The sequence below is a fragment of the Malus sylvestris genome, chromosome 16 (genome assembly GCF_916048215.2).
Source record: "Malus sylvestris chromosome 16, drMalSylv7.2, whole genome shotgun sequence".
In the NCBI taxonomy this organism is placed as follows: domain Eukaryota; kingdom Viridiplantae; phylum Streptophyta; class Magnoliopsida; order Rosales; family Rosaceae; genus Malus; species Malus sylvestris.
This window is the reverse complement of record NC_062275.1, coordinates 958940-972001: the sequence shown is the minus strand read 5'-3', so window position 1 is coordinate 972001 and position 13062 is coordinate 958940. Positions and strand designations below refer to the sequence as shown.

At 41.3% G+C, this 13062-nt stretch overlaps 1 protein-coding gene across 1 annotated transcript; it reads left to right on the top strand.

The window, feature by feature from the left end:
- The first annotated feature begins 65 nt into the window (after positions 1-65).
- LOC126608706 (PHD finger protein MALE STERILITY 1) lies at positions 66-2576 on the top strand. The gene is made up of 3 exons (XM_050276689.1): positions 66-406; positions 614-944; positions 1079-2576. Exons 1-3 carry the CDS (start codon positions 94-96, stop codon positions 2511-2513), a joined length of 2079 nt encoding a protein of 692 aa, XP_050132646.1. The 5' UTR covers positions 66-93; the 3' UTR covers positions 2514-2576.
- The last annotated feature ends 10486 nt before the right edge of the window (positions 2577-13062 follow it).

The window sequence follows — 13062 nt, the reverse complement described above, 5'->3', positions numbered from 1 at the left end:
TTAATTAGATTGTTTGATCATGCTTCTTCTTCGTTTTCATATATACATGCCTATATAATCTTCCTTTGTTGCCTAATCCCGATTAACACATTAATGGCGTCCCATTTGGACTTGAGTCAGTTAAGTGGGTGCAAGAAGAGGAAGAGAGGTGAGAGGGTATTTAGGTTCAGGAGTTTTGGCGAAAACGGGTACCCGGTAGGGTTGGTAGGATCGTCATTCAGGGAAAATGTTAAGTCTCTCCTTGAATATGGGCATGTTGAGGGTAACCTAGCTGGCCATGGCATGCAATGCTGGTCGTTTCAGCTCCAAGTTCATCGCCATGCTCCTGGCTACGTCGTGCTATTTGTCATCGAAGAACCTATCGAGGCATCGCTCAATCACCATTGCAAGCAATGCCAATACGTTGGTAAAGTTTCAATTACTCCCCCCATCTCTAAGTTTATTTTCATTTTCTAATTTGAAAATACAAACTGCTATTTGAACCGTATTTACTGATACTTGAGGTCTTTCGTGTGCTAATAAAGGCCATGTACACATAATGAATTTGCTTAAAATCACAGATATGTTCTAGCTATATGACGACTAATTATTCGATTATATATACATAGCTCAGGCTGGGGGCAGCATATGGTATGCAATAAGAATTATCATTTTGTGTTGCCTTCCTCGGACACAATGGTGGCAGCTTGCAGCTGGAATGGCAAAGGTGGCAACGCCTCCGATGGAGGCCAGCTACTACTGAACCCCACGACAACAAATAGTCGTAACGAGGGTAACTCGATGAATAATTTAGTGGAATTAGAGGGTCATATGCTGCATGGTGTCTTTCACTCTAACGGTTTCGGGCATTTGTTGTGTGTCAATGGGGTGGAAACCGGTTACGACTTGGCTGGTCACCAGATCCTGGACTTTTGGGATCGCTTATGCACCGGATTGCGTGCAAGGTAATATGAAGTCAAACTATATATGTGCTAATAGTTTACTAAGGAAATTTGTGATTAATGTATTTTCATTATACAAAATAGTTTTATAACAAAATATCATGCATGAAACAGTTTGTTACATCTGTTTGATATAGGAAAGTGAGTTTGAACGACGTGTCACATAAAAGAGGGATGGAGTTGAGGCTAATCCACGGAGTAGCATACAGCGAGCCATGGTTTGGTCGTTGGGGTTACAAATTTGGCCGTGGAACATTTTGTGTCACGCAACAAATGTACCAAAAAGCCATTGAAGCTCTACAAGGCATCCCCTTATGCTTGCTCATTCACCATCTCGGCACATCCAACCATGAAATCGCTCTCATCTTCTCAAGGTATCACACATTGTCCGACAATTCTTTGGTCACTCTTGGCGACCTTTTCCATTTCATGCTAGAGCTCAAGTCGCGGTTGCCACCCACAGATCATCAAAATCCATTTATTGATCCAATCTATAACCCGGGAATGCTGATGGAAACGAATTGTAGATGGTCTTCGAAAAGAGTTGAGATGGCGACTCGGGTGATTGTTGAGGCCTTGAAGAGGGCTCAGTTTAGGTGGGTATCTAGACAAGAAGTTAGGGATGCCGCCCGTGCCTATGTAGGCGACACAGGGTTGCTAGATTTTGTGTTGAAGTCACTAGGAAACCACATTGTAGGAAATTACTTGGTTCGTCGCACGTTGAATCCAGTGACTAAAGTTCTTGAGTACTGCTTAGAAGACATCTCCAATCATGCTTCCCCTAATCATCGGGACGGTTTCCTCATGCACAGTCCGAAGGCGAAGGCTGCGTGGTACAAGCTTTCGAAGTTTCGGTTAATGAAGGATATGTTCTACATGTACAAGTACATTCTCAAGGACCAAAAGATGAGCAATGCCGGGATATTTTCGGCTATACCGATGGCTGTACGGATCATTCTCAATTCCAAGTACCTCGTGAAGGATTACTGCGGCGAGGTGGTGCCTATGAAAGTTGAATATTTAAGCATGGATGGAGAATCAAACATCTACTGCACAATAACACTAAAAAACAATTCCAAAGAAGATGACGACGATAATAGTAAGAGTATTAGAAACAACAACAATGCAATAATATTGCAACCCTACGAGTGTGTGACGTTAAAAAACAATGCTACATTTGATGATTTGAAGCAAGAAGTGGAGAGGAATTTCAAGGAGATCTACTGGGGGCTGAGGGGATTTGTGGTGGACTCAATTGCAAATCTGAACAATGCGAAGGGGACAGATTTGGTTTTTGGCATGGTTGAGGTGGGTCAAAAGATTGTGCTCGAGGGTAGGAGTAGCAAAAAGATGGGTGGAGTTAGAGAGATGTATGAATGTGGAGCAGTTAATTATGTCGTGGACTGTCCCTGTGGAGCTAAGGAAGACGATGGGGAAAGAATGGTGTCGTGTGACATTTGTGAAGTTAGGCAGCATACGCTTTGTGTTCGAATTCCGGACAGCGAACAAGTTCCTCACATATTTCTCTGCAATCGATGTGAAAGAGAAATCATACTTTTGCCTTCTCCATAGAATCATCCTCTACAATTTGTATGCGACTCTAAGTTATCGGGCTTTTGCTATGACCAATTGGTCCACCTCCTCTACAATTTGTATGCGACTCTAAGTTATCGGGCTTTTGCTATGACCAATTGGTCCACCTCAAACCCTACTATCTTTGAATATGTTTAAACTCATTTTCTGATGTAAAGAGACCTATGAATGAAATGAATAAAAATCTTTTTATTTACTTCCCTTGTTTAATTTCCTGCAATTATTCTTTGTAACTTCCTGCATTTCCCTCAAATCCGATGTCTGATCCTATCAAATTTGTGGTGATTTAATTTTATGTATGTGATTAATGTAAGAATCCTATGTGGATTCAACTAGTTATAGATAAAGGAGAAATAATATGTTGGTAATACAAATTAATAAGAGTTTGGATACATGGAAAGCTACATCATATAATGAGGGGTATACTTTCATCGTGCACTAGGTAAGTCTTTCTTATCTAATTTCAAATCGTGACCTAGTATGCATACTAATAACTAAGGTTATTCCAACAATTAATTTATATCATTTTTATTTTAGAAGATGTTCATGTAGTCTACATTGAATAGGATCGAAATTGATCGAGAATAACGATACAGATCAGTCGAATAAATTGAAGTATATGTTAATTGCAGAAAGATTCATCATTTGAGCTTCTTCTTATGTTTTCCTCTTTTGTTCAATTTGTGTATAAACGCATTTCATCATTCATCGCCTTGGAGAAAATATTCAGTAAAGCTACCGCACTACGGAAAGGATAAGAACCACAGGCGACGAGGTGGGACAGAATAAAAGGGGATTGGGCGGTTCAGGCTTGAAGACGGACGAGTTACATGATCCAGATGCCCATACTAAAGTCTTACTGATTAGTTTTTTTTTGTTTTTTGTTTTTTTTTAATGCATTGATAATTTTACATTAAGGAAAGGGGAAGTTCGGCTAAACTACTCAATAATCAGCCTAATTTTACACTGGTACGTCTTACTGATTAATTATTTGTATCAAAATAGTAATTACGAGCATATTTAAGAGTAGAAACTTGTTGAAGAGGATCGTCGACACCAAATATATGTTTGTTGTTGATCCCTTAGTATATTGGTTGTTTTACAGTATTGGTTGTTACAATATCATTTGTTTTTAATTGTTACTTGTTATTTTGCCGGAATTTTCATACTTGTTATAAGATTTTACATACTTACTTTGTATAATTATTACATTTGCAAACAATTTTTTTTTAATTTGCAAGAAAATATTATTTGGTAGATGCGAGGTATTCACAAATGAGAGGATATTTGAGACCATATAAAGGTGAAAAATATCATCTCCTGGAGTTTCGTAGGAGTGCCCAACTAACGGGTCTTAAAGAGGTATTCAACCACATGCATTCTTCTTTAAGGAGCATCATTGAAAGAGGCGCGTTTACAAATCCGTAATCAAATTGAGAGGAATTGAGGAGGAATTGGATTGAGGAGGAATTGAAATGAGGTGGAATCAGAATCAGATTTGTTGATGCACAAAATCAGTGAGGACTTTGGTACAACAAAAAATGTTAAGTTTGTGACCTTCGCTAGATTGCTCCGGTCACTAGTGTGAATAAGTATGTAAATGGATAGGGACAGGGAAGCAAACACAAGATGTACGTGGTTCACCCAGATTGGCTACGTCCACGGAGTAGATGAGTTCTCATTAATTGTGAAGGGTTTACACAAGTACATAGGTTTAAGCTCCCCTTTAGTGAGTACTAGTGAATGATTTAGTACAAATGACATTAGGAAATATTGTGAGAGAATGATCTTTATTTATAGAAGAGAATTTCTAGTTTCATTCTGACATTGACACGTGTCGTGTTGTGATTGGCTTATGATGTCGACACGTGTCACACTATGATTGGCTTATGATGTCGACACGTGTCACACTATGATTGGCTTCTGATGTCAACACGTGTCGTGCTGTGATTGGCCTCCTGGTTGGAGGAAAACTCTTTTGGGTCCTTGACGGTATAACGTTGACCGGTGCTCAGTAGTTTCGGGATTGGTCAAGTATGGTATAAACAGTGCTTCCCTAAGTTCCCGAGTGAGGGAAGCTCCTCGGTTAGGGACTTGCAAGATCCAAGCCATTGAGTAATCACGAAACTTCTAAGTACCGAAGTGTGGTATCATTTTCACTTGCCTTATCTGTCTCATACGTAGATGTGGCATCTTTGCTGGAAGTACTTTTCCTCCATCCATGGGTGATATCTTTAACCGATGAAGATGCACAAGGTAATGTATCAATTTCACTTGAAGCTTACTTGTAGTTTCGGGCTTGGTCAAGTGCGATACAAAACCCTTTATTAGGAATCCCCCAAGTCGCCAAGCTAGGAGATTTGCTGAAAGAGGTAACAGACAAGGTAAGTAATCAGACTTCCAAGCAAGCAACCTGGATCGGAGGTTCGACTTCGACTTCCGGTTGATTGTTCTCCTTCTCCTTGTGTCGTAAACAGCAACAAGGATAAGGAGAAGCAAATGGAGAAGAGATGATATGATATACTTTTGCTTTTGAAGAAGTAACTTTGCACAGGCTTATTCTTGAACTGGGCTGGAGGGTTTTCTGATTTCCTCCAGAGTATAAGGCCGACTCAAGAATTCGAGGGTCAAAACAAGTCCATCAAATCAAGAGTGCGTTCGACCTTGATGATATGGGATACTTTTGCTGTTGATGAAGTAGTGGATGAATCGGCACGTGTTTTGTTGCGCTTGTCTCCACATGCTTCTTTGTATCCTTATCACTTGCTCTATCTGTTCCTCAGGCAGATGTGGTATCTTTTCTAGAAGCATAAGATGTTGAAGATGAGTACTCGAGAGCAATGCTAGGTAAATAGTCAGGCAAGGGGTTCCAGGCAGTCAGTTCCTGATTGGAAGCTTGATTCCAAGTGCTGACTGATTGTTCTCTTTCTCATTTTCTTGCAGGTAAGAACAAGGGCAAAGGAAAAGATAGGAAAAAAGCATGATATGGGATACTCTTGCTTTTGACCCTGATGATATGAGATACTCTTGCTCTGGTGTGGCTAGTTTGCATATGTATTATTGGGGGGGGGGGGGAAGAAAGCTGAGTATTTTGAGATGCTTCGTTGGGAATGCCCTTTCAGATATAAGGAAGGGTTGAGCATTTTTGCAGGTCTGCCTGTCCGTGGAGGATGGATGTCGACATATATAGGAGTCTCCCTAACAACAAGTAGTAATGTTATTCATTTACCCTTCTTGGTCGTAGCAATTTAGTGGGAGCTGCAAGCTTCAATGTTTTAACTTTGTCAGAGCACTTTGAAAAAGTGGTATGTGGTATCTAGAAAGCTAATGTTGCATGTGAAGATTGCAGACAAGCTTTATCCAAGGAAATCTGGCTCTCGAAGTTCGGAGAGCGATGCCTCTTTGGTTTTCGAACAAGCAATCCTGTTGAGGATCTGGCTCTCGAGATTCAAAGAGCGGTGCCTCTTCAATTTTTGAGAAAGCAATCCTGTTTGGAGTGGCTCTTGAGATTCAGAGAGCGGTGCTTCTTCGATTTTTGAAAAAGTAATCCTATTGGGAGTCTGCTCTCGAGATTTGGAGAGCGGTGCCTCTTCAATTTTTGAGAAAGTAATCCTGTTGGGAGTCTGGCTCTCGAGATTCGGAGGGCGGTGCCTCTTCGATTTTTGAGCAAGTAATAATGCTATTCCTTTACCCTTTTTGGTCATAACAATGTAGTGAGAGCTGCAGGCTTCACATGTTTTAACTTTATCAAAGCGCTTTGAAAAAGTGGTATGTGGTATCTGGAAAGCTGATGTTGCGTGTGAAGATTGCAAACAAGCTTTATCCAAGGAAATCTGGCTCTCGAAGTTCGGAGAGCGGTGCCTCTTCGGTTTTCAAACAAGCAATCCTGTCGGGGATCTGGCTCTCGAGATTCAAAGAACAGTGCCTCTTCGATTTTTGAGAAAGCAATCCTGTTGGGAGTCTGGCTCTCGAGATTTGGAGAGTGGTTCCTCTTCGATTTTTGAGCAAACAATCTTGTTGTGAGTGTTTTCTCGAATGTGAGTAAAGGTTGGGCATTTTTGCCAGTCTGCCTTGTCACGGAGCACGGAGGTTGACACACATTGGAACTTTCTAGTTATCAAGCAGTGGTGCTGTTCCTTTACCCTTGTGGGTAATAGTAGGGTAGCTAGACCTTCAAAATTTATATGTCTAAACTTTGTCAGATATCTTTGGCAAAGTTATCTGTGGTACCCGAGGAGCTGATGTTGCATGTGGAAAGTGGTGCCTCTTCAAAATCCAGAGAGTGGTGCCTCTTCGATTTTTGAACCAACGGTCATGTTGCCTTTTCTTTTATAAGGGCACCAATTGTGTGCAAGAAGTACATTCAGAGAGTTATTGCATGTAGGAATTTTCCCCTTACTTCAGAGATTTATTGCACCTCATTTCTCCTTCATCATTTCTGAGAATGTCTGGCCCATTCGACCGTCGTTTTAACTTGAACTTTGGTGAAGAGGCAGCAATGCCTTCTCAAGACAACATATTGCGCCCATCATTTTTATCTCCTACTGGTCCTCTTACTATTGGGGACCCTGTGATGAAGAATGATATGACCGCTGCGGTGGTGGCCAGGAACCTTCTCACTCCTAAAGATAACAGACTACTTTCCAAACGATCTGATGAGTTGGCTGTTAAGGATTCTCTGGCTCTCAGTGTTCAGTGTGCAGGTTTTGTGTCTAATATGGCCCAACGCCTATTTGCTCGAACCCGCCAAGTTGAATCATTGGCGGCTGAAGTGATAAGTCTCAAACAGGAGATCAGAATGCTCAATCATGAGAATAAACAGTTGCATAGGCTCGCACATGATTATGCTACAAACATGAAGAGGAAGCTCGACCAGCTGCATGATGGTAAGATTTTACTTGATCATCAGAGGTTTGTGGGTTTGTTCCAAAGGCATTTATTGCCTTCGTCTTCTAGGGCTGTACAGCGTAATGAAGCTCTAAATGATCAACCTTCAGTGCCTCCTCCTTCTGGGGTTCTGCCTAGTACTGAGGCTCCAAATAATCACCCTCTGGTGCCTCATCTTTCTGGGGCTCTGCCGACTGCTGAGACTTCTCCTGAGCAACCTTTGTGAAGGCTCCATCTTGTTTGTTTATTTTGATTCATGTATATGTACATATTTGTAACTTATCGGAGATATCAAAACAAGCTTTGCTTCATTTCAACATATTGTGTTAAATACACCAAGGCCTTCTTTACTAAGTTCTTTGAATTTTTCCTTTTGTTGAAGCTTGTATGTTGAAGCTTTGTGAGTGAAGCATGTAGGTTGAGGTAGTGCTCCCTTAATTTTTCGAGTGAGGAAAACTTCTCGTTTAGAGACTTGAAAAATCCAAGTCACTGAGTGGTCGTGAGACTTTCGAGTATCAAGGTGCAGTAGCATATGGTAGGAGTCCCCCAAGTCTCCGGTCGAGGGAGTTGACGAATGAGGCATTTCCTTTCTAAGTGGTAGCCCAAAACTCATTCTTCATATATATTTGTTATGAAAGTTGTTAGGCCCAAAGAAGAGGAGGCCTAGGCAATTTTTTTTTTTTTTCGAAATTTTTTTTTTCGAATTTTTGAATTTTTGAATTTCCGAAAAAAAAAATTAAATATATATATATATATATATATATATATATATATATATATTTTAAAGCTTTGTAGGTGAAGCTTTGGTGTTGAAGCTTTGTAGGTAAAGCTTTGAGGTTGAAGCTTTGTTGGGTACCATGAATTGATTTTGCTTCACACTATCTTGATCAAGATAGTGTGAAGCTTTTATAGGTGAAACTTTTGTGTTGAAGTTTTGTAGGTGAAACTTTTATGGGTGAAGCTTTCGTGGGTCAAACTTTTGTAGGTGAAGCTTTTGTGGGTCAAGTTTTTGTGGGTCAAGCTTTTGTAGGTGAAGCTTTTGTGGGTCAAGCTTTTATGGTTCAAGCTTTTGTGGGTGAAGTTTTTGTAGGTCAAGCTTTGTTGGGCACCATGAATTGATTTTGCTTCACACTATGTTGATCAAGATAATGTGAAGCTTTTGTAGGTGAAGCTTTTGTGTTGAAGTTTTGTAGGTGAAGCTTTTGTGGGTGAAGTTTTATGGGTCAAGCTTTTGTAGGTGAAGCTTTTGTGGGTCAAGCTTTTATAGGTCAAGCTTTTGTGGGTCAAGCTTTTGTAGGTCAAGCTTTTGTGGATGAAGCTTTTGTAGGTAAAGCTTTGGAGTTGAAGCTTTTTTTGGGTACCATGAATTGATTTTTCTTCACACTATCTTGATTAAGATAGTGTGAAGCTTTTGAGAATTTGTGGTTAAACTCCTTTGATGAAGCTCTTGTTGGCACCATAAATTGATTTTGCTTCACAATGTCTTGATCAAGAGTGTGTGAAACTTTTGAGAATTGTGGTTGCCTTCCATTGATGAAGCTCTTGTTATTGGCACCATAAATTGGTTTTGCTTCACACTGTCTTGATCAAGAGTGTGTGAAGCTTTTGAGAACTGTGGTTACCCTATATTGATGAAGCTATTGTTGGCACCATAAATTGGTTTTGCTTCACACTGTCTTGATCAAAAGTGTGTGCAGCTTTCTACAAGTTGTAGTGTTTGCATTGTTACAGAGGGGAAATGTTTGAAGCAGATGCAAGAGGGCTGAATAGCTTGATCTTCGTATGCCATGCACTGAAGTTGTTGTTGGCTTGCAATAAGACTTTGTTGGTGACTATAACTTTTGTTGGGCATAAGTGCTCCTCTAGTTGAGTTGTCAAGCTTGAGGGTTTTTGATTATTTATGAATGCTAGGAGTTCACATGTACAAGTTGTACCACTCGTCTTCTGGTAGGTGGAATGAATGGTGAGTTACTTTCATCACTTGGTTGGTGGTACGAAGGTGAGTTCATTATTCCCCTGGTTGGTGGCATGAATGGCAAGTTGCCAAATGATATTAGAGTACGGGTTGTACATTTCATCACCTGGTTGGTGGCATGAAGGAGAGTACAGGTTGTACATTTCATCACCTGGTTGGTGACATGAAGATGAGTTCCTTCTTCACCTGGTTGGTGGCATGAGTGGCAAGTTGCCAAATGATATTAGAGTACGGGTTGTACATTTCATCACCTGGTTGGTGGCATGAATGACAAGTTGTCAAATGATATTAGAGTACGGGTTATACATTTCATCACCTGGTTAGTGGCATGAAGGAGAGTACGGGTTGTACATTTCATCACCTTGTTGGTGGCATGAAGATGAGTTCATTCTTCACCTGGTTGGTGGCATGAGTGGCAAGTTGCCAAATGATATTAGAGTATAGATTGTACATTTCATCACCTGGTTAGTGGCATGAAGGAGAGTACGGGTTGTACATTTCATCACCTGGTTAGTGACATGAAGATGAGTTCCTTCTTCACCTGGTTGGTGGCATGAGTGGCAAGTTGTCAAATGATATTAGAGTACGAGTTGTACATGTCATCACCTGGTTGGTGGCATGAAGGAGAGTACGGGTTGTACATTTCATCATCTGGTTGGTGGCATGAGGATGAGTTCCTTCTTTACATTTCATCACCTGGTTGGTGAGAATAAGGGCAAGGTGTCTAGGCACATTGCAGCAAGTGTCGAATGACACAAAATATGTTGAACCCTTTCAAAGCACAGTTGGCTTATGTATGAATGTGTTGGAATGTATGATTGAACGAATATACTGTGAAGCTGTTCGTTTATTTGTATAGTCTTGTTGACATATACTTAGACTTTGTTTCATGTTGGAAGCATTCATGTTGAAGCTTTGAACCCGAGTGTTTCATTTCTAAGAATGTAAGAGGATTATGATCGAGTTGTCTAAATCACCTCTTTATTGAATTCATGCCAAATAGTCTTCGTTACATAGGATGCCGAACGGCTGAAGCTTAACACTTGTACAATGTAAGTATACTTGTAATAGAACTTCAAGTGATCAGCGTTTCATAGATGGCCAAGGGTCTTGCCATCGGAGCTTCTAAGCTTGTAGGAGCCAGGGCAACTGATGCCAATAACTTCAAACGGTCCATCCCAGTTTGGACTAAGTGTTCCTTCACTTGGGACTCTGTCGCAGAGTAATCTTTTCTTCAATACCCAGTCCCCCACTTTGAAAGAACGAGGTTTGACCCTTGAGTCATAGTAGTTGGAGATGCACTGCTTATAGGCGACATTCCTCAAGTGAGTCTGGTTTCTGTGTTCCTCGATTGGAAGGGTGCCATGAGCAAGGAATCTATAAATCGGGGTAATCCAACTATCTCCTTGTTGTAAGTTACACACTTCCGCAGCCATAGTGCTTGGTGCTGCCAACAATTCGACCTGAATTTTTCTCTCAATCTTGTCTTCCACCGCTGAGGCAAGGCGAGCCAAAACATCTACATGACTGTTTGCCGCTCGAGGAATTTGGGTGATCTGGTAGTGGAAGTGCTTGAGCAACAATTGTGTTTATGTTGTCATGGAGCTATCCTTAGCGTCAAAGTTGTTGGTGACTTGGTTAACCACCAATTGGGAGTCACTGAAGATATCAATTCGTTTAACCCCAAGGTGTTTGGCCAAACGTAAGCCTGCTAGGAGGGCTTCATATTCGGCCTCATTGTTCGACGCCTTGAATTTGAAACGAAGAGCATACTCAATTGCCACTTTGTCAGAGGTCGTAAGGACTAGTCCTGCTCCACAACCCTGTTGGTTGGACGAGCCATCAACATATAAACTCCATGCTGGGGCTGTTGGTTCTATTTTCTGAGCTTCTGAGGGCAATGAAACCACTTATTTTGGCATAGAAACAATGTCAACATGATATGTGAAGTCGGCGATGAAGTCTGCTACTGCTTGGCCCTTCTCAGCTGGTTTTGGTTGGTAAGAGATGTCAAACTCACCCAATGTTATCGCCCATTTGATCATTCACCCAGAAGTGTCAGGACTTTGGAGTATCTGTCGAATATGATGATTGGTAAGCACGATGATGAAGTGTGCTTGGAAGTAAGGGCGAAGTTTTCGAGCAGACATGACCAATGCTATAGCCAATTTCTCAATGTTGGAGTATCGTGTCTCTGCATCTTGTAAGGCCTTGCTAGCGTAGTAGACATGCCGTTCGACATTACCATAATTTCGAATGAGAACGGAACTTACTGCTGAAGCCGATACCGACAGATAGATAATGAGAGTGTCACCAACCTCAGGTTTGGAGAGCAGAGGGGCTTTAATCATGTAATCTTTGAGGTTCTTAAATGCCTCAGCATATTCATCAGTCCATGTAATGTACTTCTTACTTCCCTTAAATGCTTTGAAGAAATGAGCACATCTGTCTGTGGCCTTAGAGATGAACCTAGTTAAGGTTGCCACCTTGCCAGTAAGGCTCTGGATGTCTTTTGAAGTTACCGGTTCCTTCATGTCGAGGATTGCTTTGATCTTCTCGGGATTAGCCTCAATGCCTCATTGGCTTATCATGAAACCTAAGAATTTGCCAGAGCCTACCCCGAATGCACATTTGTTGGGGTTCAACCTCATTCGATACCTCTTCAGAATGGTGAAAGTTTCAGATAGGTTGGTGATGTGTTGGTCAGCATATTTGCTCTTGACTAGCATATCATCAACGTAAACTTTCATGCTCTTCCCAATCTGGTCGGCGAACATTGAATTGACCAGTATTTGATAAGTCGCTCCTGCATTCTTTAGGCCGAAAGGCATGACTTTATAGCAATATAATCCTCTGTTAATAGTGAAGGCTGTGTGTTCTTGGTCTGGAGGGTTCATGAGGATTTGGTTGTATCATGAATAAGCATCCATGAAGCTCAGAAGTTCACACCCTGCCGTAGAGTCTATAAGTCTGTCTATGAGATGAAGAGGAAAACTATCATTCGGGCATCCTTTGTTTAGGTCGGTGTAATCGACACACATTCTCCACAAGACCTTTTGGAGCAGGAGACTTTCTTTGGTCGGATTCTTCTTAACAAGGACAACATTTGCTACCCACGTTGGATAATTGACTTCGCGGACGAAGCCTATGCCTTTGAGTTTTTCAACTTCTGTCTTCATTGTCTCGTACCGTACAGCATCATAAGATCTTCGCTTCTGTCTCACTGGCTTGGTCTTGGGGTCAATACTTAAGCGATGACAGATGATATCGGGAGAGATGCCTAGCATGTCCTCGTATGACTAGGCGAATACCTCAGTGTTCTCTTGCAAAAAAGAGATAAATGCCAACCGAATGGGTGGTGACAAGGTGGTGCCAATCTTCATCATGCAATCCGGATAATCTTTTGAGATAGAGACCTTCTCCAACTCTTCAGTGGGTTGTGCTTGTTGGGTGTAAGAGTCATCTCGAGGATCGTCAGGTTGACTGTTGCCACCGTGAAGATCCAAGTTGGCTTCGTCTAGGCTAGTCTTTATGACTTGGTCATGTATAGAAAGGGTTTTCTTGGGCACATGCATGTGTTGTTGCTTGACCGAAGTGTTGTAACATGATCGTGCACTAAGTTGATCTCATCTGAAGTAACCATTGCCATAGGGGGTTGGAAATTTC